Consider the following 23,016-nt stretch of genomic DNA (forward strand, 5'->3'; position numbering starts at 1 on the left):
TATATATATATCATTAAACGTGTAACGCGGAAATGCGCATGAAGTCATTTCTCCCATGTTTTGCGAGTCATTGAAAGCAGCAGAAGAATTTGTCATATGACCACTTGGAACAAAATCACATGTCCCTGGCTATTTCTGCTCATATCAACATGGCTTTTCAGAGTTGTGGGTCGCTTCTGTGTAAAGTAGCCTTGTTTTTGTTGTTTTCCGTGTGCGTTGTTGGAGAGTATAAAGGATTCAAGAAATTTAGACAAGTGCAGGAAAGCAGCCAGAGAGCTGTGTTTGAGGAGCTGTGGTTCCCTCAGACACTGGATCATTTCAATGGTGCAGACAGCAGAGAGTGGAAGCAGGTGAGTGACTCTTACTTCTTATGGGTTATAGTTCAGGAAAAAGCATTTTAAATTGTTGTCAGTATATGTGCATACAGCAACATGCCAGGGGTGCATGCATACAAAGGATAAATTAAAGGAAAAAACATAAATAGTAATAAAAAAAGCAAAATAAAAATATTGGCTCTTCAGTTCGTGAGAAATTTATCAAAAACATTGTACGCCTTTACCGCCTTTTTTAAGGCCTCTTATTTTAGTGCCATATTAGTTCAAACTCTGGTCTCGAGTCCGCCCATCTCCTCTTTGGGGGGATTTCCCCAAAAGTGAAACCAGTAGCACAAAAATATAATGTTTTTCTACACCTCATGGCTTTTGAAATACATTAATATGTATTTATCCTGCAATAGAATCTGTGTCGTTTGTCCAGTTTTCACACACATACACACAGGTATAAAAACAAACGACAGATTGTTTCTCCTATTAATTCACAGAAAATTAAAGTCTAAATCTCTCAAATGTCTCTTTTGCTGGATATATTTGATGTGAGATTGTAAAGGAATACTCTTTAACTTTATTATTAACATTAAAAAAACAGTCCCCAGCTAACCAAACTCTCTTCTAGTTGATTTAATCTTAAAGTGAAGTCTAATATAATCCCACTGCAGAGTTACACTTTATATGTGTTTATTTGAACATTACTCTTGTTAACATCAACTTCTCTGGTGAATATATCTCTATTAAATGTATTTATGATTTAGTCCACGATTATTGAACAACTCAGAAGCTGCAGCACTCTCCCTCGGCAAAGCTTCAAAAACTATTGCATAGTATTTGGGTCAAACTGTTTGGCTAAATTTGGAGAGGAATTCATTAAATGTCAGTATCTCTCCTTCAATATTAACAAGGTGTCCAATCAATATAATACCACTGTCAATTCATTTCCCCAAATAAATCTTCTTGTTCCAAATGTTATAATTAGTGGGTGAAAAACTGTGTAAAGTAGTCAGTATACAACCCCTGACAAAAACTATGGAATCACCAGTCTTGGAGGATGTTCATTCAGTTGTTTAATTTTGTAGAAAAAAAGCAGATAACAGACATGCCACAAAACTAAAGTCTTTTAAGAAACACTAAAAGAAATTTAAAAAAAAAAGGTCAATAACAATTGCTTTTTTAGATCTAGCAGTGGGAAAAAATATGGAATCACCCTGTAAATTTCCATTTCCAAAACTAAAACCTGCATCAGATTAAATCTGCTTATTAGTCTGCAGTTAAAAAGGAGTGCTCGTGTTGTTGCAGAAGATGTTGGTTGTTCACAGTCAGCTGTGTCTAAAAGCTGGACAAACAACATGGGAAGGTTGTAAAAGGCAAGCATCAAAGTGTCAAGACAGAAAACTTAAAGCAATATGTCTTGAAAATAGAAAATTTACAGCAAAACAAATGAGGAACAAATGAGTGGAAACTGAAGTCACCGTCTGTGACCGAACTGTAAGAAGCCGCCTAAAGGAAATGGGATTTACATACAGAAAAGCTAAATGAAAGCCATCATTAACACCTAAACAGAAAAACAAGCACACAGTGAGCTAAGGAACAGCAGTCGTGCACTGTGGATGGCTGGATGAAAGTCATATTTTCATCCAGCCATACTTTCAAAGTCACGATGATAATGCATCTTGCCATGGAGCAAAAACCGTGAAAACTTTCCTTGAGGAAAGACACATAAGGTCAATGCCATGGCCTGCAAATAGTCCAGATCTCAATCCAATTGAAAATCTGTGGTGGAAATTGAAGAAAATGGTCCATCAGATCATCATAATCAGAGAGCGTTGGAGCCAGATTGATGAAGAGTACCGTTCGTCACTCGTTAAGTCCATCATTTTTTCCTCAGAATTGAGTGATTCCATAATTTTTTCCCTCTGCTTGATCTAAAAAAGCAATCATTATTGACTACCACAATTTTTTTCTTGGTTTCTTTTAGTGTTTCTTAAAGCCAGAAAGTTGCCATTTTAAATGACTTTAGTTTTGTGGCATGTCTGTGATCTGCTTGTTTTCTACAAAATCAAACAATTGAATGAACATCCTCCAAGACTGGCGATTCCATCATTTTTGACAGGGGTGTGTGATCTGAGTATATGAAACATTACTTCTTAGCAGAACACGTGACTTATAAGTAACGTCTTGCTGGTTGCTCTACTTGCTTTTATGCTGATTTTTCTTTTAATTATTTTTTAAATATCATTTTATATTGGTTGTTTTTATTGTTTTTTTATGCAAATGTAGTACTTTGAGAGTTGTTCCAAATGTAAAGTGCATTACAAATGTATTATAGTTATTATTAGTTACACAAGTGTATCAGTGCAGCTGTTCGCAGAGTTGACTCTCTCTCTTTTCCCCCTCAGAGGTACTTTGTAAATGAAGCCTTCTATAAGCCGGGGGGTCCAGTGTTTCTGATGATAGGTGGAGAGGGCCCAGCCAACCCAGCCTGGATGCATACCGGCACCTGGCTCACCTACGCTGAGAAACTCGGAGCGCTTTGCTTGATGCTGGAACATCGCTTCTATGGAAAGAGTCACCCGACTGTGTAGGTTTGACCTCGCTGATTCAGTTCTTGACCTTGTGTGATGATGTGTTCACTCCAAACATGTTTAAGATCTGTTTATTCAAACTTTAGACGCTTTGAGGTTTGTGTGGGCAGGCAGGTGACAACAGTGCCAGACAGCAGCTCAAATATTGCAAATGTAACCAAAACTTGCACCAGGAAAGTAGCCAAAATGTAAAGGTGTGTAAGCAGACAGAGACAGACTGATGTTCATCTGTAAAAAAATAACGTGGCTAAAAAGGTCAGTTGTGGCAGTGCAAAATAATTCATCATTTTAGTTTTAGAGACAGGAGTCAAATAAGTTCGGCTCCTCCGCAGCCTTAATCGTTAACCCGTCGTCTTGTCAGTTTACTTAAATTGTCAAACAGACAAGAAAACATTTGATTCTATTTTTTAAGCACGAGGGGTGTCCAAACTTTTCTGAATGGGGGCCAGATTTGATAATATGAAACATACCTGAGGGCCAGCTGCTTCTCACATCAAATGGGTTATTCCAAAAAAAAAAAAAACATCACAAATCAATGAGACAAATGACAGTGATTGACATGACTGACAGCGACTCCTGGTCTCTGTTTAGTTGTTTTGTGGTGGATTCTTGCAGATGTCATCAAAAGCACTAGAGGGAGGCAGAGAAAACGCAGCTTTTTCTCAGATTATTTGTCTCATGTACTATTCTCAGGATTCAGTGACAATGTAGACAAATATGACATAAAGTTATTTTCTAAAAGTTGCCAGCTTTAATAAGTCTTAGTTATGAATTCTGGTGATCCAAAGCTTTCAGAGAGGTTGCTTTTCAGCCGACACATTTAGTGCTGCAGTTTGATTCAGCACACTGCTGATTTGTTGAAAATAGTTTCACATTTGATATTGAGGAAGTGTCACAGTGCAGTGTGACCGATGCCAAAGGGCAGCTGATACATTACCCTCAACATGAGTTCACAGCAGCTTAAGAGCGTTCAGCAACTCTGGTTCCACAATACTGTGGGATCAACTAAAGGGCACAAAAGGCCGCCAGCTTCATGTTTTTGGTTTGTACAGCAGCTGAAGCCGTGTGGCTGTTACACCACCAGATGGCAGCCCTACCTTCAAAAGACAGCCCTGCCCATCATTGTACAGACTGAATTATTTACTACAGATACTCACTTAAACTGCTATTTAAATCAATTATTTGATTAGCTGAATTAACCCTTTTTATGTGCTGCATTGAAACGGCTTTCACAAGTATTTTAACCTTTGAAACTTGAGCAAATTGGTTTGATTTTCTGTCCAAAACTTTGGGAAAATGGCAGTTGGCAACTTGGCAAGAAATGTCCTGCACACTGCAAGAAATTAGTAGATTTAGAGAATTATTTTTCAAAAAGCCAGGAAAAGTATAAAAGTATATTCCTGATTATCATAACTAAATATCTAAAATTATCTTACAGAATTATTAAAAATTTTAAGCACTTTTCTAGGCAGTTTTTAAATTTTCTTTGTTCTTTTTTGTTTGTTTGCATATTTTTACATTACCATTTTGTTGTTTTGTTTGTTTTTGAATTTTCAGGTAATTTTCTTTTATATATATTTTTTTATTTACAAATTTCTTTCTAAATTTTAGCTAATTTCTTCTTAAATTGCTCATTGCCTTTTTCCCATGTTTTTGAAAGAAATCGAGCTGATTTGCTCAGGTTCCAGAGGGTTAAATTAAGTTTCCCTCTGCTCTCCATGTAGTGACCTCAGCACGGACAACCTGCGTTTCCTCAGTAGCCGTCAGGCGTTGGCTGACCTGGCACACTTCCGCACCGTGATGGCAGAGACCCGAGGGCTGACCAATAGCAAGTGGGTGGCGTTCGGCGGGTCGTACCCGGGTTCTCTCGCCACTTGGTTCAGACTGAAGTATCCTCACCTGGTCCATGCGTCTGTGGCCACGAGTGCACCTGTTTTTGCTACTGTTAACTTCCCAGGTATGTAGACATAACACACATGGGGGGGGGGGTATATATATTCAGGAGCGCTCCTGCGGTTATTTTTGGCACCACACTTGGAACACAGAGTGCAGTCTGGGCACAGATGGAGCAGAAGAACCCCAGGAGCATTGAAAGTGAAACATAACTGGTCTTTTTACATTCTCTCACAGCAACTGCTCCTTTCGCCCATAAATTCGGTCTGATCAGCTCGAACAGATCAAAATTATACACCCTGCCATTCACAAACTGCTGCTAAGGATAAAAAGAACTAATGGAGAGTTTCACCTGCGCTTCGTTCATGGACCTGCAAAAACCTTTGAATTTAGAGAGGGGACAAAGAACGATACAAAGAGCCACACACCCATTTAAAATTTGACAAAAAATAAATAAATTTGCCCTCATCATCAGCTACCGCCACACATAAACTCTCATTCTGTAGAAAACACTCAAATTGTTAAAAAAGAAGCCTGTTGGAAAATACATCATAACGACAGAATCATATAAAAAGTTTCTTAAAAATAAGGAACTGGAAATAATCTGCTCAGAATTCGTCCAAATCACTCATTTTACACAAACTTCCTGCAGTTAGGAGTTGAGTTTACTACCTAATTAGATAATTGTACAGTTTATTAGTTGTTCTGTGCCGTTATTGTTTTGCATTGAATATAATATGAAATATCCATAAAATATGCCACATCGTCAGAGGTTATCAGTTTACTAAATGATACAAAAGGGGCCCCTTAAGGAGAAAGTTTGGGAACCACTGCTTTAGATAACACGCCAAACAACCATCATTTAAAGAAAACAACATCCTCTTTGAAAGTTAATTTGCTGTAGCAACACAATTTAGTACAATCTTCTGTTTTGTTCAGTGTCTTGGAAGTAAGAGCTCGAGACAGATCAAAGATGAGGAAGGGTTCATTCTCTATCTGTGTCTGTGTTGTGTTTGGCCGAGCTCGTTGTTTTCCTCCGGATCTGCTGCGGGCAGGAATCGAGGTCAGAGTAGCTTTGAACGTGGACCTGTGCTGTCCCACCCACGCACCAGTGCTATCTCTAAGACACTATCGCACACACATACACTCTTTGACTTTGGGAAAGAATCCGAGACAAAACACACAGAGAAAAGTCTACGGCACCACAAAGTTATTATTTCCCCAAACACCACTGCAGTTAGTCAGCATTACTACCAGTAAGAGGTTGGATTTCATCCCAGGTGGAAATATTCCAAGATTTTGTAATGTGGAGTGTCTCCTCTGAGATCTTGTTCATAAACTGTGAAATCCACTTTGTTTGAGACTCATCATTTCACTTTCAACCTCACCGAAACCTTTTTAGATAAATACTTTCTCCAGCACTTGTCTCAAACTGGAATCATGTGCTCTTTTGAGGATGAACTGGCGCTTTTGCAGCTCCTCAAAATAGTCCCTTTGCAGGGTTACTGTGTATTATTGTGGTCTTTTTATAGCAGCCCAGGTTTAAGTGTCCACCCCTCCCTCTGTCTTTATGTTTTGCCAGAGTACTTAGAGGTCGTGTGGCGTTCGCTGGCTTCAGAGAACGCAGAGTGTCCCCTAATGGTGAAAAAGGCTTCGGATACCCTTGTGGAGCGCCTGAAGGACCCCAAGACCTATGACAACATCACCAAAGACTTCAAGTACAGTAAACTCCCTGCAACCCATACCTTCTCTATCTTAAAATTTATATATATTAAAAAAAGCTAAGTTTGAGCTGGCCAGGGCCTACGATGACGATAATATAATAATAAATAATAATAATAATAATAATAATAATAATAATAATAATAATAATAATAATAATAATTAATAATAAATAATATTAATAATAGCAATAAAACCAAGCGAGGATGATGTACATCATTTAAAATTAAAATAGGGTTATAGGCAAATTATCTAAATAAAAATGTCCAAAAAAGTATAATTTCACATTATAATGATACTTCAGAATTATGTAACAGAACAAATTTAAGAAAAAAATATCAAATAAATGCATATCTTTAATTTTCAGCCCTTTAAGGTAATTTTCTTGTTTGTTTGTTTTTTTTTTTTACTTTTCATTTTTATTTTACTTTATTTCTCATTTTATTTTATTTATTCGTGCTTATTTTCAGGTAATTTTCTTGGTTTTTTTTGTTTTTTTTTTTTTTTACAGTTTTTTTTTTGCCAGTTTTTTGGCTATGTCTTCCTCAATTGCTCGTTGCCTTCTGCCCCATGTTTTTGGAAGATATCAGATCCATTTGCTGAGGTTTCAAAGGGTTTAAAACCCCTACACAGCCTTTGTCCACATACAAAGGTGTTTTCAAAGGTGTTTGCTTAATTAGAGCTGACTGCGTGGGCATGTGCACTCTGTACTTGATTATTAGTTTTGATGCAGCAGTTCACACCTTTTATCAGTCCTGTGAGTTTATGCAGTTTGGTGACCTCAGCACACTCCAGACATACTGCAGCTCCTCCCATCTTCAGCCAGAGCGAAGGTCTCATCAGACAGAGTCAGTGAGCATGCAGAGTGCCAATGGACCTTTTTTCTCAGCAGATATTTTGACTTGTGAAAGCGAGTGAGACACATGTGTGATTAATAACATTAACAATGGGTCTGTTTCTTTTTAAGTGTCCCAGCAAGCCACAACAGTGAGTCAGCTTGCATGTCGTCAGGGTCTGGGAGTGGTAAAACTAAAATGAAATGCAGTCATGATTAGTATCATTAATGACGCCAGATCGCGAGAGACACGGGAATGATGACGTAAGCTCTGTTAACGTTGCAGAGTTGTTATAAACCATAGCTGTCATGGTTTACAGGAATGGTTGTTGGAGTTTTGGGACAATCACAAGATTATGTGCATGTGTATATCATCTTTATCTTTAGAGGATTAACTGTCTTAAGGCAGCAGTTTGACATTTTGGGCAATAGACTCATTTGCCTTTTTGCTGAGAGTTAGTTGAGAGGATCAATAAAAACTCTCATATATGTGGAGTAAATGTGAATCTACAGCCAGCAGTCGGTAATCTTAGCACAAAATCCCAGTCCATAGCACCACAGAGTTACACAACCTATCTACCAGCAACTCTAAAGTTAACAAATTTACATAAAAAAACTTGTGTCCTTAATCTGTAAAAGGAATATTATTTATATATGCAGTGCCGGACTGTTTCTTAGCCAGGCACAGTGTCTTCCTGAGTCTTTGCTTGTCACCTAGCATTGACAAAAAGACACAAAACCACAAATTTTTTAACCTTTGCTTTTGTATGGCGCAGGGTTAACTGTTTCCCCCTGTTTATATTCTTAATGCTAAGCTTAACTAACTGGCTGTAGCCTCATGTTCATCATGCAGACATGAAAGAGGCATCACTTGTCTTAAAAAAAGAAAAACAAAAGTTATTCCTTTAAATCTGCTCATTCTTTCAGACAGTTAACTGTGCAGCGTGTGATACAGCACTGTTACATGAGAGCAGTGGAAGAACAGGTGAACTGCAGTGATACCTGGAGCTGTGTGAGAGGTTCAGAGAGCAGCGAGGGTTGTCTTGGTTCTTGGTTTGAGTCGGATTGTGTTACAGCTTCATGAGCGTCCCTCGAGCCTTTTTGGCGTGAGCCTGAGACTCTGGAATGTCGGACCTGCTCCAGAGAGGAATACAATGGGCAGATATCGGAATTAACAACATGAGCTGTGAAGCCAGCTACCGTAATGCCATCCCCTTGTTATAGGATGGATGAGATCCAGTTTATTAACATCTGTTCATTTTAGAGTTGATCAGGACTATACTAGTTGTCTATGGCAAGCTTTTTTTTTAAATTTATTTATTTAATTTACTTATTTATTTATTTACTTACTTACTTTTTTATTTTATTTTATTTTATTTTATTTATTTTTTATTTTAATATATTTCTTGTTTCTTTGTGACTCTTTATATTATACGACATCACAGGTCATCCTGGCGAGCATTTAAATACCTGCTTATACACATTTGTAAAACATGTGGACACATAGGGATGAGATGCAGCTATGTGTGTGTGTGCTTGTGAAGCAACACAATTAAATCATATTCCAAGCACAGTTATTGCTTTTATTATTATTACATTATTGTCTAAATGTTGATTCAAAGGCTTTACTCCAAAATACAATTTATTAAATTGAGAATATTACTTCAAAGGGCGGGGGGGCTCTGTTGGGACAAACGTGTCTCCCTTCAGCATTTATTTTTATTGGGGCATTTTCTCAGCCCCTTATACGTCACTGTCTTTATTTTCTTTCATTGTTTGAAGTTTCAAGCATGAAGTTATTCTTAGCGCTCTTGCACTATGTCTGCAATCATTGTGTCTGTCTCTGTTTTATATTTGTGTATTTTAGGTTGTTATAGTGACTGTAACGTCAGTCAACACGATGAATAAAGAGTCTTAAAAGGCTCTTATAATGGTGCGGTCACACTCACAGAACTAATACTGTCATAGAGACACGCTGCACTGCCCTGACCACATTTGACATCTTTTTATTTTAGCTTCTTGCAGATAATTCAGGCCGTAGACGCAGACATGTTCTCATGCAGGCACAAACACACAGAGGTCACAATGTGTGGTTCGGAGGCTCGTCCAGCTTCCTAACCACAATGCCTCAGAGGATGCAATACTTGCGTCACAGTTTCATCATGAATGAAGTATCTGCACACAAATTCATGTACACAGGCTTTGTTTTAAAATCAGCAGGTCATGACATCAGCATGTTGCCTAAATTTTACAAGAGTAGAAGTCCAACAGACAGTAAAGGAAAGCTGTAATTTACCCAACGCAGTCTTTTTCCACAGACGCGTGTCTACACGTCTACGTCTTCACACACCCACGCCTCGAGAAAGTAAAATAAAAACACCATCTTTTCCAATGTGACACTGCAGCCCGTTATTGTCAATTGACAGACGACTCGGGTCGCAGTGATATGCCACTTTCAAGGTAAACGGTCATATGAAAGTTAACTGTTATCATGCTGTGTACATTTTCTTATCTACGATATTTAAAAAAAATGCAACTGGATGGAGAATCTCACCTTTATTTTAGTTATTTTCAAAAGAAGACATTTACTTACATCAAAAATATTTAGTTTTAATTAAAGTGATACAATTTTTATTCAATTAAAACTAAGCCTTCTATTTTCTTTATTTTAAGGGTCATTCTGACTGATATTAATAATAATTCTGTAATACTGTGAGACCGTGATATTTTCTGTGCCGACTATTGTACCGTCAAAATCCCAACAGATGACCTTAATTGGCATACGTGTATTAAAGGCCAACTTATTTATTTATTTATATGGTTTATTTGATAGGGACTATGCGTATTAACATAGTACAACTTCTGCCTTTTACAAAGTCTGTAGTAACTGATGTTTCACATAAAGAGATTATATCTATTGCTAGTTTCCAAGTCCCTAGTTAGGCTTTTAGTAAAAGAAAAAGAAGGAAAAAAAGTTAAAAAAGTTAAGGTTACATACAATAATGTGCATATGATAACAGTTATGGTAGAAAGAGGACAAAAAGTTAGGTATTTACATCAAGATTACATAGAATTACAACATACACTTAGTAAAGTAAAGTAAAAAAAAGACAAATATCAATGTTACATACAGTTACAACACTTATTCAGAGACATTATGAAATATACAAAAATGCTGATTTTGCTTCAGCCAACCTTTAACACTTTTGTTAAAAATCTTAATATCATGCGTTCATTTTATTTCGGTTGGTAATGTGCTTCACATTTTAGAGCCTTTTATGGAAAAAGCTGACTGCCCCGAGGAGGGCTTACGACATATGACAACATTATGAACTACAGTATTTTCAACCTCAACCCTATTTTCTCAAGTTTTTTTCTCAAGTGACTAATCAGAAAAACAGTTGTTGAAATTTGTCCAATATTGAGCTGCAAAACAGGCTGCAATGTAATCACACAGGACAATTGTTCACTGTCAGTTTACAGCTAAAAGTGCTTGTTTTTACCAATGAGCGGCTCAGATTGTTATTCTAAGTCTTTAACAACTTATGAAAAGGACCCTGCAGAGATGAACCTCTTTGTTAAAGAGTGAGATCCTTTTGGTTAACCAGAAACTGTCCCAAAATTACTATCGCCAAACCCACGAGGCTCCATTTCATCATCGTAAAACACACTCCATTTAAAGTTTACAGAAGCAAAATAAAACTCACAAATGCCATATTGGTTCATCTGTCCACTGTTCCAATAATCACCAACTCTAGTTTGGTTGAAATAAACCCTAAATGCATCCAGTTAGCTGTTAAAATATGCTGGTTCTACTTGGGCTTAAGTGACTGTTTATTTAAACGGAGTCTGGGGTTTATTTAAATGGCGATTTCTGGTTTCTGCCTGCAATGGCCTCTCTCAACACTGGAGCAATTCCAAAAATGGTTGTTTCCATTACTAAGTTCGACACAAAAACATGGGAAAATAAGGTCCAGGTTGGAAAATACCAAAGTTACCTTTTGACTTTGAATGTATCAAGAGGTGAAGTCAACAATTTAGACTCTGACTGCTTTTTAATTTATTTTTTATTTATCTGGACAGCAGATTATGATACAGTGGTCTGCACAGACCACTGCCCTCTACAACCATTAAATTTCCTCGACCGTTTCAGATTTTTTGTACAGTTTGGGAGAAACAAATTGTAATGTAAAAGTTTTATAAGATTTAGATGAACTTTATTGTCCCACAAAGTGAGAAATTTGTCTTACTGCAGCCGTAAAAAGGACATTCAATTTCATACGCAATATAAACATTAAACATAACATAAAACATAAGACAGTGAGAACTGATAAATAATGTCAGAAAAGTATAACAAGATACACAACAGCAGGTTCTCAAAGTACCAGTGTAAAAACACAAAGAGAAATAGACCAATGTCTGTCCTGCCTTATAGCTCGAGGCTGCGCCACCGGACAATATTTCAGGAGGAGACCTGAAAGTAAAAAAAGAATAGCATTCAGAACATAATTACATAATAAGGTTATCTATCCAATACCTCGACAAAATCTGGCCATAAAGGTCTTTGAAAAAAAAAGTCTTCATGCTGGCGGCTCTGTGAGGCTCACAAAGCTAACATGTTGATGTTAAGCAGTAGCTCTTGTTTACCTCTTACATCACATCTTATGTAGCTCTAGTCTAAACACGTGCCGATGGCTTGGTTTTGCACTTTCAGTGAACTAGCTTGAGGTTTTATTTCCTGAGAAAACTGCACTGTACAACTGCCAAAACACACTCTGGTCTAATTTTCCTCTTTGTCTCCCCCACCTCTCCTCCCTTCCTCCATCCCCATTGTCCCCATATTTCCCCTCCTTTTCTTCATCTCCCACCCTATTCCCTTGCTTCCTCTTTTTCTGTCTTCTTCCTCTTCTTTCCCCCTCTAGCTTGTGTTCCAAACTGCAGATCCAGACAGAGATGGACTCTGCCTACTTCTTGGAAACTCTGGCTGGCGGCGTCATGGATGTGGTCCAGTACAATGAAGACAACAGGGGGTTTGAGGTGAGGGAGAGTAGACGCATGCCAAACAACATCAGTAAAACATCGTAAAATCGACCAAACGTTGACATTTTGTGCCAACAGTTGCTGTCTTAAAATGTGGTTACTTTCATGCCAAAATAAGTAATAATTGCTCACAAGCATCCTACAGACCATTATGAGACTCTGTCTTGCATATCATACTATAAAATTAATACCTTCTCAGAGGAATAGTTCATTAATCAAATATGATGTTAGAGCCAGTTGGTGGTCATTTTAATAATTATGGAAATAGGTATTATTTTCCCCTTTTCTTTATAATTATCCAATGATTGCCCATATCTCTCTTTCTCTTGCTCTCTCTCTCTATTTTTCAGATCATTTTCTCGTCACCTTTTACTAGTCAATTCAATTTTATTTATAAAGCTCATTATCACAAAACACAGTTTGCCTCAGAGGGCTTTATAGCATACGACATCCCTCTGCCATCAGACCCTCACATCGTCTAAGGAAAAAACCCAAAAAAACGTGTAACCTCAGGAGGAGCAACTGAGGGGGGATCCCTCTTCCAGGACTAACAGACATGCATAGATGTTGTAAATAACAATTGAATTATAATAATGACCAAAAAGGAAAGAGAAATAGAGAAAGAGTAAGAGAAAAGGGGAGAGATGCAGCAGCAATAAAAGTAACAATAGCATGTCATATAAACAATAGTAATAGGTATAAAATTACTAAATGCTCTCTTTGATAGCATGTGATGTTACATGCAAATATTGAAGGTGCTGATAAGAGTCCCATGCGTTTGTTAATAGTGGAGGCATGACGCATAATAATGGGAATAGAAGGTCACGTCAAGTAGGATTATGGTATTTTCACAACCAAGGCCCACGACACAGGCACAGCCACAGACAGGATCACAGCAACAGCACAACAAGACCACGATCAAAGTGAGCCGGTTATCTTAGTTAAGCATAAAGACTAGAAGAAGGGGAGAACAGCTGTCCAAATGTCAGGATAATTTCACCAATTTTCAATATTAACCCATTTTTTAAAAATCATGTGGATTAAATGTTACCATTTTTTCATCAGTTGCACCATTAAAGGTTAAGAGTTATGCTCAACACTAGATTGGGAAACAAACGGAGCCTTCAGACTACTCTGCACTCATGTTGTCTGTGTTTATACACGTTTTCTGAAAACTTACCCATGTGGGGCAGTACCAACTGAAATCATGGGGGCAGTGTAGCACAGTTTAAGCAAGGACTGTAGGACATGGACATTTTAAAAGTGGGGGAACAGAACCAGTCAGTAACAGGAAGTGTGTCAGACTTTGAGGCTAATTGTAAATAATGGCCAAACAGTGTGATTACAGGTGACAGGTCTGGCACATGATACCATTGGACCTAAAAAGACTTAAACTGTGAAAAATATGTCTTTAATTACATTTCTTTACGCGTCACAACCCCCACGGAATGACTGGTTTTACAATCGGGATTTAATCTATTCGGTCCAATAACATTTTGAAAGTCTAGAAAAGCTGCACAATTAAATAATTTTATCACCATTCAAATTAGTGGGAGGGCTAAAGCGTAAGTAGTCGGGGGTAAGTGGGGGCGTCTCGTCCATCTTTATTATACAGTCTATGGGTACAATGTTTGAAATTAACCTATGTACTTCTTTACCTAAAAGGAGTATAAATGAGCCTTTTGACTTGATGCATGGCTCCGGCAGCTCAGTCCTAATGTTTCAAACAGCACTGAAAAATCTATCCCCAAATTCCCCCAAGCACATCTTCATCATTTAATATTTATTTCGTGACATGAAAAGAGAAATATGACTGCAGGTTGAAAATAGCCGGAGCTGAGCTGTCAGCCATGTTGCCGTATTTAAAAATTGACCAGAGAAATGATTCCAGCGTTGACACAGACATCTTTTATGGAAACATGATATCAAATATGAAATGATTTATGCATGTTGACCTGACACAGCAGAGTTTGTGCAGAGCCTTTGTAGGTCAGGGGTTGACCTAGTATCCAGTCTTGGTTGAGTGGAAGGCAGCTATGAGGTGTAGGACGGTTACTGAGAGCCCAAGCGTTATACCGAAACATAATAAACCCTGCATTGTTTAGCAGTGAGGGGCCAAGAGACACTGCCTGGTGAGAGGGTCTCCAGGGTGTCTCCTGGGGCCACTTGCTTTCTCTCTTTGTCTGTATCTCTATTTGCAGAGTGGAGCTCCTTTTCTAATCTTCACACATGATATTATTATCATTTTCATTATTATAAGTAGTAGAAGAAGCAGAAGTTGAAGTAGTAGTAGCAGCAGCAGTCGTAGTAGTAGTAGTAGTAGCAGCAGCAGCAGTAGTAGTAGTAGTAGTAGTAGTAGTAGTAGTATATTATCATGCTTGTGCCTCAGTATTGGAAGGTGGGGAGAAGGATTTGTGTAACCCTCCCATGAAGCTCGTGGTCATGACAAAAGTATTGATGCTGATATTAATAATTGAATATGAAAAAATGTTGTGCAATAAATATTTTAGCATAATGGTGTCCCGATAGACAGCCACTGTAGAAATTGACTATATGTGCATTAGATCAACCCACATTACATCATTCAATACAAGAGTGGACATTAACCCTTTAGAACCAGGATCGGCATCAGTTTTGTTGTGCTGCGTTCAGATGCCTTTCACTAGTATTTAAACAAGAGGAATCTGAGACAGTTGTTCTGATTTCTTTTGAAAATGCAGTGAGCAACTTGGTAAGAAATGTTCAAAAATTTGCAAAAAACAAAACAAAAAAGGTGACAAGAAAATAACTTGAAAAAAACATTGGGGATATTATTCAATGTTATCCCTAAAAAAGGAAAACTGACTATGAAACTATATTTATAATTATATATTTAAAAATATATTACAATTATATTTAATTTTATTTGTGTACTTTTTTGCAGTCATTTTCGCATCTTTTTTGTTTTTTAATTTAATTTGATTTTTTTCTTATTTTCAGGTAATTTTCTTGGAACTTTTTTTTATGAATTTCTTGACATTTTTTGGTCAATTCTTGTTAAATTGCTCAGTGCCTTCTTCCCATTTTTTTGAAGGATATTCTGCCAATTTGATCGGGTTTCAAAGGGTTAACTGGCTGATGTCAGATTTTTAGTAGTACTCGGGAGTCTACCATAATCAATAACCTAGTGAGCAGCAGAAAGAAGAGGGCCTGAATAAAACTGTGCAGTGGGGGAGAAATGAATACAAAATTCGAAGAACTTTTCCACACATAACCATAACCAATGTGTGGTTGATTTCCATTATGTTGATGGGACGTCAGCTGTCATTTTGGGGTGGTGTGGTTGAGTAATTTGGAAGACACGGTGGAAGAAGTCTGATGCAGTTTCTGATTTTAATTTCGACAACAAAGCACACAGATGTTGCAAACGTCCATGCAGGTCTATTAATGGGAGTTTTCTGTGCAGCAGTCCCTTTAATCGGCCACATTATTCCCTTCAGGAGACAATAAAAGCACCTTGAATCTTGCAAACTGTGCATCCCAATTCACATTGTAAAGAAACCCACATACTAAATATAAGGAATGACATTACTCAGCCACTTGTCCAGATCTTTTTCAGTTTTACAGCCCATTCAAAAAGAAAAAGTCCCCATTGTGGTGAGATGACACATCTCACAACTTGTTTTCTTATCATCTGTTACTGTACATCAGTCCCATTTCTTTTTCTCTCTTTTTTTTTAACCAATTACCCCTTTTCTTCCCCTCCCCTTTTTTTCATCCCATCCCCTCTCTGTCCCCCTGGTGCCTCGAGGAGACGTGAGTCCGGTTACCAATAAGCTGATGTGAAAAAGTAACAAAAGACTCTGTGGTCTCTCTGGTTTCCTGTCGCCCCTAGCTAAAGAGACGCTTATAAAAGAACCGAGGGGAGCGGTGGGCCACGGAGTCCACAGCGCTAGCGGACAAACACAGCCAACAGCTGCCTCTCTGACACAAAGGGCCGGGTGTAGAGCAAACTACCAGGTTTTAGGTACCACTGAGGAATTTGGGTAAGAACGAGGAGCGAGGTGTAACTCAATCAGAGGAGGCAGAGCAGTGGCTTCACAGTTGAGGGGTTATCAATGGGGTGCTTTATAAAATACGGAAGGACATTATGTAACGCTAGTGCTTGCAGAACAGTTCCTCTTTAAGATGCAGAGAGATGCAGATGGCATAGTAGTCACGGGATATTTATAGTTAACAAGGCTTTCGTTTTGCGCGGAAGACCAACTAACCAACTGTTTATTTACTCCTCCAACCCTCATTTCAGTACTGCATTTTGTTTTAGGCAAGTTTATACCTGAAAGCACACAACCACAGTGTTGGACTGATGCCACTGAGTAGCCAAGGTGCACTGCTCAGGAGCAAAGTGTGTGGGTACGCAGGCAAAGCATCACCACAATTTTCCAAAAGTTGCCGTGAGCACAAATTGGCTTGATTTCTTTAAAACAAAAATGGAAAGAGGGCAGTGAGCTGCTTAAGAAATGGCTTAAAAAATAGCAAAAAATCGATTAAAGTTAGGCCTATAAAAAAAATTGCCTGAAAAGAAGCACAAAATAGAAAAGAAAAAAACAACACAAACACAAAACAATAAACAAAAAAGCATTAAAAAATAAATATAAATATACTTTTTGTGTAACAATTTTGATTATATCATTTTAATAATTATGGAAATAGGTATTATTTTCCCCTTTTTTTATAATTATCCAATGATTGCCCGTATCTCTTTTTCTCTCGCTCTCTCTCTCTATTTTTCAGATCATTTTCTTGTCACCTTTTACTAGTCAAGTCAATTTTATTTATTATCACAAATCACAGTTTGCCTCAGAGGGCTTTACAGCATACAACATTCCTCCGTGCTTAGACCCTCACATCAACTAAGGAAAAACTCACCCAAAAAAACCTATAACGGGGGGAAAAATGCTAGCTCTTGCCAAATTTGCTTATTGCCTTTATTCCCATAGTGTTGACAGAAGGTTTAAATGCTTGTGAAAGATGTCTGTGGAAACTGTTACCAGTAGTTTATTGTTTTTCTGCTGCATATTTTGATAAGGATAAACTTACATGAAAAAAACAACATTAATTTGACTCAGGGTTTCCTTGAAAAAAAGAAAAGTTAAACTAAATAAATGAACAAGCACTCCTATTGCTGAACATTATACTACTGAAATGTTAATGTTATGTCATGGCCTGTTGTTTTCCAAAACTTCACATTAAGAAAAGGCACCTTGGGTTTTTGTTTATAGGTCTAGCCATAATAAGGTGCTTAAGTAAATGTGCTAATGAGGAAAATGTATTTATAGAGAGAAAATCGTGAATTACCATAAACACAATGTTTCATAATGAAACTGAAGCTCTAGAATCTGACGAAAATGAACAACAATGTCGATATCTTACTGCGTTCACAGACCCAATTCAGAGGATAGATTAGGGATAGGGAGGGAAAATTGATGCAGCACGAGTCATAATTTCAGGAAACATGAGGAGGAACAATGGCCCTTGTGATTGGATGACTCCAATGCACATTTATTTTTCATTGTTTTTATTTAGAGTAGTTGATTGGCATAGTTTGATCACAACAGTAGAAAAAAGGAGGTTATGGTTTAGTTTGTGTCAGCTTTCCCCTCATAGTTTGATGACTCTTATAATAAGCTCATTTTATTTTTATTGCTTAGTGAATCACCTCCCTGAAGGCAGAACATTACATGTATGTGTTAAGTTCATGTCTCCTATCACAATTAAGGCTTGGGAAATACTTTCACCCACAGAAAAGTACTTGTAAACTGCCATTCATCATCCAGGTGGCAGATAACCACCAAATATTTGCTTCAACATGTTTATTGAGAAGGTAACAAGAAAAAGTCACACCATCTTAATTTTTTTTTCTTCTTCTTGGTGTGGCTGTCAATTTAGGGCGTGCCGGGCACCAACATCACCATCAAGGTGCTGTGTGGCATGATGGGTGACACCTCACTGGGGGAGCCTTATGCCCGCTTTGTTGCTGTGGCTCACCTCATGATGGACACCTTCTTTATCAAATGCCTGGATGCCAGCTTCAGTAACTACCTCCGAGACATGACTAACACATCGTGGGATGGGCCGGCTGCAGGGGGAGGTGCGTATGGGCATGTATTTTTGTATGTGCAGACATGGGTTCTATTTTAAAATGTAACCTGAATAACTTACTGCTTTTTTATTTTTTTTTACATAGCTTGTATTTTTGGGTCCATTTTGCTGTTAGATTGTCAGGTGGTGTGTTTTTGTTTTTATTACAGAGAATAACTGGCATAGATTACGTGATGCCACATTGAAATTTTTCCACTGTTGTCCGACAATAACACACTCGCAATGAATTGCAGCAGGCGCAATTTGTCCGTCATCAGTAGCCTCAGGAGCCCAGAATAATAAGACGACAGGTTATGTGTTGAGTATGGCTTGTGGTTACAGTCATAATGTAGCATCCCAATTCTGGGTGTTTTTGAGAGGCTTTTTTTAGGAAAAGTTAAATAAAAGGCAGGTTCTGGCAAATTAGGAACACCAAAAAAATGTCATTACATCACGTAACTACTAAAAGAGTCCTGGAGTCATGTAATGAAAATTCCAAAATAATGTTTTCTTCCTCTTGGGGTAAAGTTGAACTAAAAGCATTACACCAATATTTATATCGGGCTTTGAATGTCAGATTTCCATGTCTTTTTTTAACTCTTTGAAACCTGGAACGACATCACTTTGCTTGTAATGCATTCAGACGCCCACAAAAGTATTTAAACCTGACCATATTTGTTTGATTTCTTTTATGGGGGCAAAAGGCAAAGCACAACTTGGCAAGAAATTTCCCTTAAATTGCAAGGATTTAATAAAACCAGTTAAAAAAGATTATAAAGCAAGTGAGAAATGTCGAGAACTATATATTTATAATGATCATTATTATATGTTTTAAATTATTTTAAAGAACTATTAGAACTTTTTCAGATTTTTTTTCCAGGTAATTCCTCATTTTTTATTTTTTGTTTGTTTGTTTTTTGCTCATTTTTAGGCAGACATTATGAGAAAAATAATGCATTTTTTTAACATTAAAGTGAGAGTTTGGGATTTTTTATGTGGGGCTGTAGGAGATACTTATGTAAAGTCAGTGTATTACATACAGTCCCTGTTTGCAGAAACAGACACGGCGTGCACGCCACAGCTTAGCATTACCATGCTGTATAGAGGGGTTAATATCAAAATGTATTTTAGCCATTTAAAAAAACAGAAATACCATACTAAGTAAATTTAAAGTTCAAATTCAGTCAGATGGCGTAACAGCCACTAAAATTACTTTGACTCAAACACCTGACTGATGGTGGATGAGGAATGTAGTGCCAAAGGAAAAGGCTGTGTGATGGCGAGGTAAAGTGGTCACACAGCAGTCACTTAGGCTAGAATTTTTTAGGAAAGCCACCATTGTGGCTTGTGCGCCCCGTCGACTGTACATAAGTATCAAATACAGCCCCACTTCAAAAAACCCAAACTATACCGTTAAAGGATGCCAACATGTTCTATTAAAAACTTAAAATACAAGTATGAACCTTAAAATCAGCGTAATATGAGACCTTTAAACTGGTGTTTATCTGAAGAGAGTAGACCTTCCTAAGAGTGGATATGCTATGTTTTATGTTTCATGTTGTCTTAACAACTTTGCATGTTTGCGGGTTCTCTATATCTCGTGCCCTGGGCTGTGGTCCCAGTTCCCAGCTTCAGTTTCATGAGTGGGAGAGCTGGAGTGAGGGTGATCACTGGAACAGGAAGTGGCCTCTTAAGAAGCCACTGGGATGTGTCCGCATAAATACTCCCCCGACCTCCTCCCCTCCTTGTCTTGTGGGTTTCAGTTGCACTCTTTCTTCTCTTAATTGGGACTGAAAAACAAAACAGAAAGTGAACACTGCTCTGGTGTAAAGCCATTTTAAACAGATTTTTAGCTTTACCTGCTCTGTGTTGTTACTACCTTGGTTTTTATGAAACAACTGAATATGCTGTCCTTGGGTAAATTTTGTGTGTGTGTTGTCAGGGCGACAGTGGGTCTACCAGACCTGCACTGAATTTGGATTCTTCCAGAGCACCGACTCGCCCAACCAGCCATTCACTGGCTTCCCTCTTGAGTGAGTACATCAGATATTCCCTCTCTGCCTACAGTAATAAACTCAGATTTATGTTCTCGTCACCCCATCTAGTATTATTTCCACATTGGCCATTTTCTGTCTAGTTTAATCAAATGCTGCATTGTTATTCTGTGTTTTCTCATCTAGGTATCATGTGAAACAGTGTGCAGATTTCTATAATGTCAGCGCTGAGCAGCTGGAGAAGGCCGTCGCTCAGACCAATGAGTATTACGGCGGCTATGACATCCGCTCCAGCAGAATAGTTCTTCCAAACGGGTCCATTGACCCCTGGCACGCCTTGGGAATCACCCAGGACATCTCACCCGATCTCCCTGCTGTTTTCATCAAAGGTGAGACAGAATGCATGATGGGAAATTCAACTAGAGTAAGAAGCACTGTGAATTTGTGTTTACAGCTTAAAAAAAGTTAATTAAAACATTTTTTTCAAAATATATTATGATTCAGTCTAAGAAACGAAGAACAGAAACCTCTCCACATCTCCACATTTTCATTTTTTTCAGAAATTAATACTACTGGTCCCCCTCTGCGTCCATCAGTGGGTTTTTACTGTGCATCTACTCATGGACGAGTGGCTTGTGCTAGTGACGGCGTTAGATGTGAACTTTAATGGTAGAAACTGAAGACTGAATTTAATTTGCAATTTCTTTTAATATTACAGAGGCCAAGCAACAGTTTCAGTGTGAACAATAGCTTACTTGTTCAACTCCAACTTTATGGTGGATAATTGTTCTCGTAACTCCAAAATCTCACTTTTACTGTTTCTCGCAGCCATATTCTTTATTTTTTTTCTGATCCAGGAACAGCCCATTGTGCCAACATGTACCCTGCCAGGAGCGAGGATCTCCCCCAGCTGACTCTGGCCCGTGACCACATCTTCTTACTGCTCCAGAAGTGGTTGAAGCAATAACTGACAGTCGAACCGGCCAATCGATGGCTTTGCAAAGCAAACTAATCACTCTTTTGTTCAGATTATTGACATTAGAGTGAGACTGCTTATTTTACTGCCACGTTTATTACGTCTTGAAAAAGCACTTTACTCGCATATCTGTGGGTACAAAGTTCAGGAATTTAAAATGAGTGGTTTGATTATAAAGATGAATAAAGAATAGTTTTTTATCACTATAGAGGCTCTTTCTGCATTTTCAGTTTTACAATGAGTTTACATGGCAAAGGTTAACGTGTTTTTGGGCAGGAAAAAACTAGGAGTAGTAATAGAGTTTGCTTTTCAGACCACTTGCGAGTCGTTGACCAAAATTGGATTTGTGTGGGTCGTTGGGGCTAGAAGGGTCCCGGTGTGAATGGGTGTTGATCCTTCTGGGGAAAGGAAGAAGTCAGAAGCATCACTTTAAATTTAACTAGTAAGGAAGCAGGTTCAACTTCAAATTATATCTGTCACACAATGATTATTTGAACTTTTTAAATGAAAACCAGCAAGTAGCACAACCTAGAAATACTTAAGTACAGTCAATAATTTTCAGTTTGCAAGAACATTTTCTTGTGTACCTAAAAAAAAAAAAGAGGGTGCATATGTGAAATTGAAATTTTCCCAGCATAGCACTTACATTAGAATAAAATACATTGTCACTTTTCTTACACAATATTGACCAATCCTATCTACACAGAGGACACTTTGTGTGGCTAACTCTTGACAAATACATTTCATATTGAGAAACTACATTTTCTAGCAACCTTTGGAGAAGTCAGGAGCTTTCAGAACAAAAGTTATCAGTAAGTTCATCAACATCGTGCCTGCACACATTTCACTATAACATTTGATTTTTCCATAACACACTGAAAATCATGTTTAAACAGGCAGCAATGAAACAAAAACAAAACTTTTCAACAGATAATTTGCCCAGAAATGGCTCCAGTTCATGTGTTTGAATGGGATACGTGTAGCACAAACACGCACACATCTGGTCTTGTTCTGCACAAGTTTAGTCTTGTTTTATGATAAGAGTGTAACTACAATGCTGTCCTGGCTGCTCAACAGGAGCACGATGATATCTCCCCAGAGATGGTGTCTTGGGAACACTAACCACTTCTGGCAATTTGGATGACACATTGAAGTGTTCTCAACTTTCGTCTTGAAGTAAATGGATTTAGCTTAAAAGCAGAATCTACAACAGAAAAATAGAAGTGACCGTGCATGACATGATTATATTCAACAGCTGTGTGTTCATCTGCTACCTCCAAAACACAGACACAATGACCCCGCTTCACTTAACTGTGTTTATTTTCACAACAGCACTATCTCTGTATCTCAGCTGGACACGCAAGACCCCGACTCCAAACACAAAGACTGCACACCCACAAGGACCTTAGGCCAAAATCCTGCTCTGAATCCAGCCCCACTACGGGTGTCCCATGCTGTGGCAGTGAATTCTTAATGCCTCCACCTGGATATTCAGTCAGACTAAAACTAATCTATTAAATCG

The 23,016-nt window shown here is 38.0% G+C and overlaps 1 protein-coding gene across 1 annotated transcript; it reads left to right on the forward strand.

The window, feature by feature from the left end:
• The first annotated feature begins 143 nt into the window (after positions 1-143).
• prss16 (serine protease 16) lies at positions 144-21,700 on the forward strand. The gene is made up of 9 exons (XM_042487121.1): positions 144-350; positions 2,729-2,910; positions 4,639-4,871; positions 6,390-6,525; positions 12,287-12,401; positions 18,333-18,534; positions 20,467-20,557; positions 20,705-20,907; positions 21,376-21,700. Exons 1-9 carry the CDS (start codon positions 150-152, stop codon positions 21,483-21,485), a joined length of 1,473 nt encoding a protein of 490 aa, XP_042343055.1. The 5' UTR covers positions 144-149; the 3' UTR covers positions 21,486-21,700.
• The last annotated feature ends 1,316 nt before the right edge of the window (positions 21,701-23,016 follow it).

This window comes from Plectropomus leopardus, chromosome 5 (assembly GCF_008729295.1).
Source record: "Plectropomus leopardus isolate mb chromosome 5, YSFRI_Pleo_2.0, whole genome shotgun sequence".
Lineage (NCBI taxonomy): Eukaryota > Metazoa > Chordata > Actinopteri > Perciformes > Serranidae > Plectropomus > Plectropomus leopardus.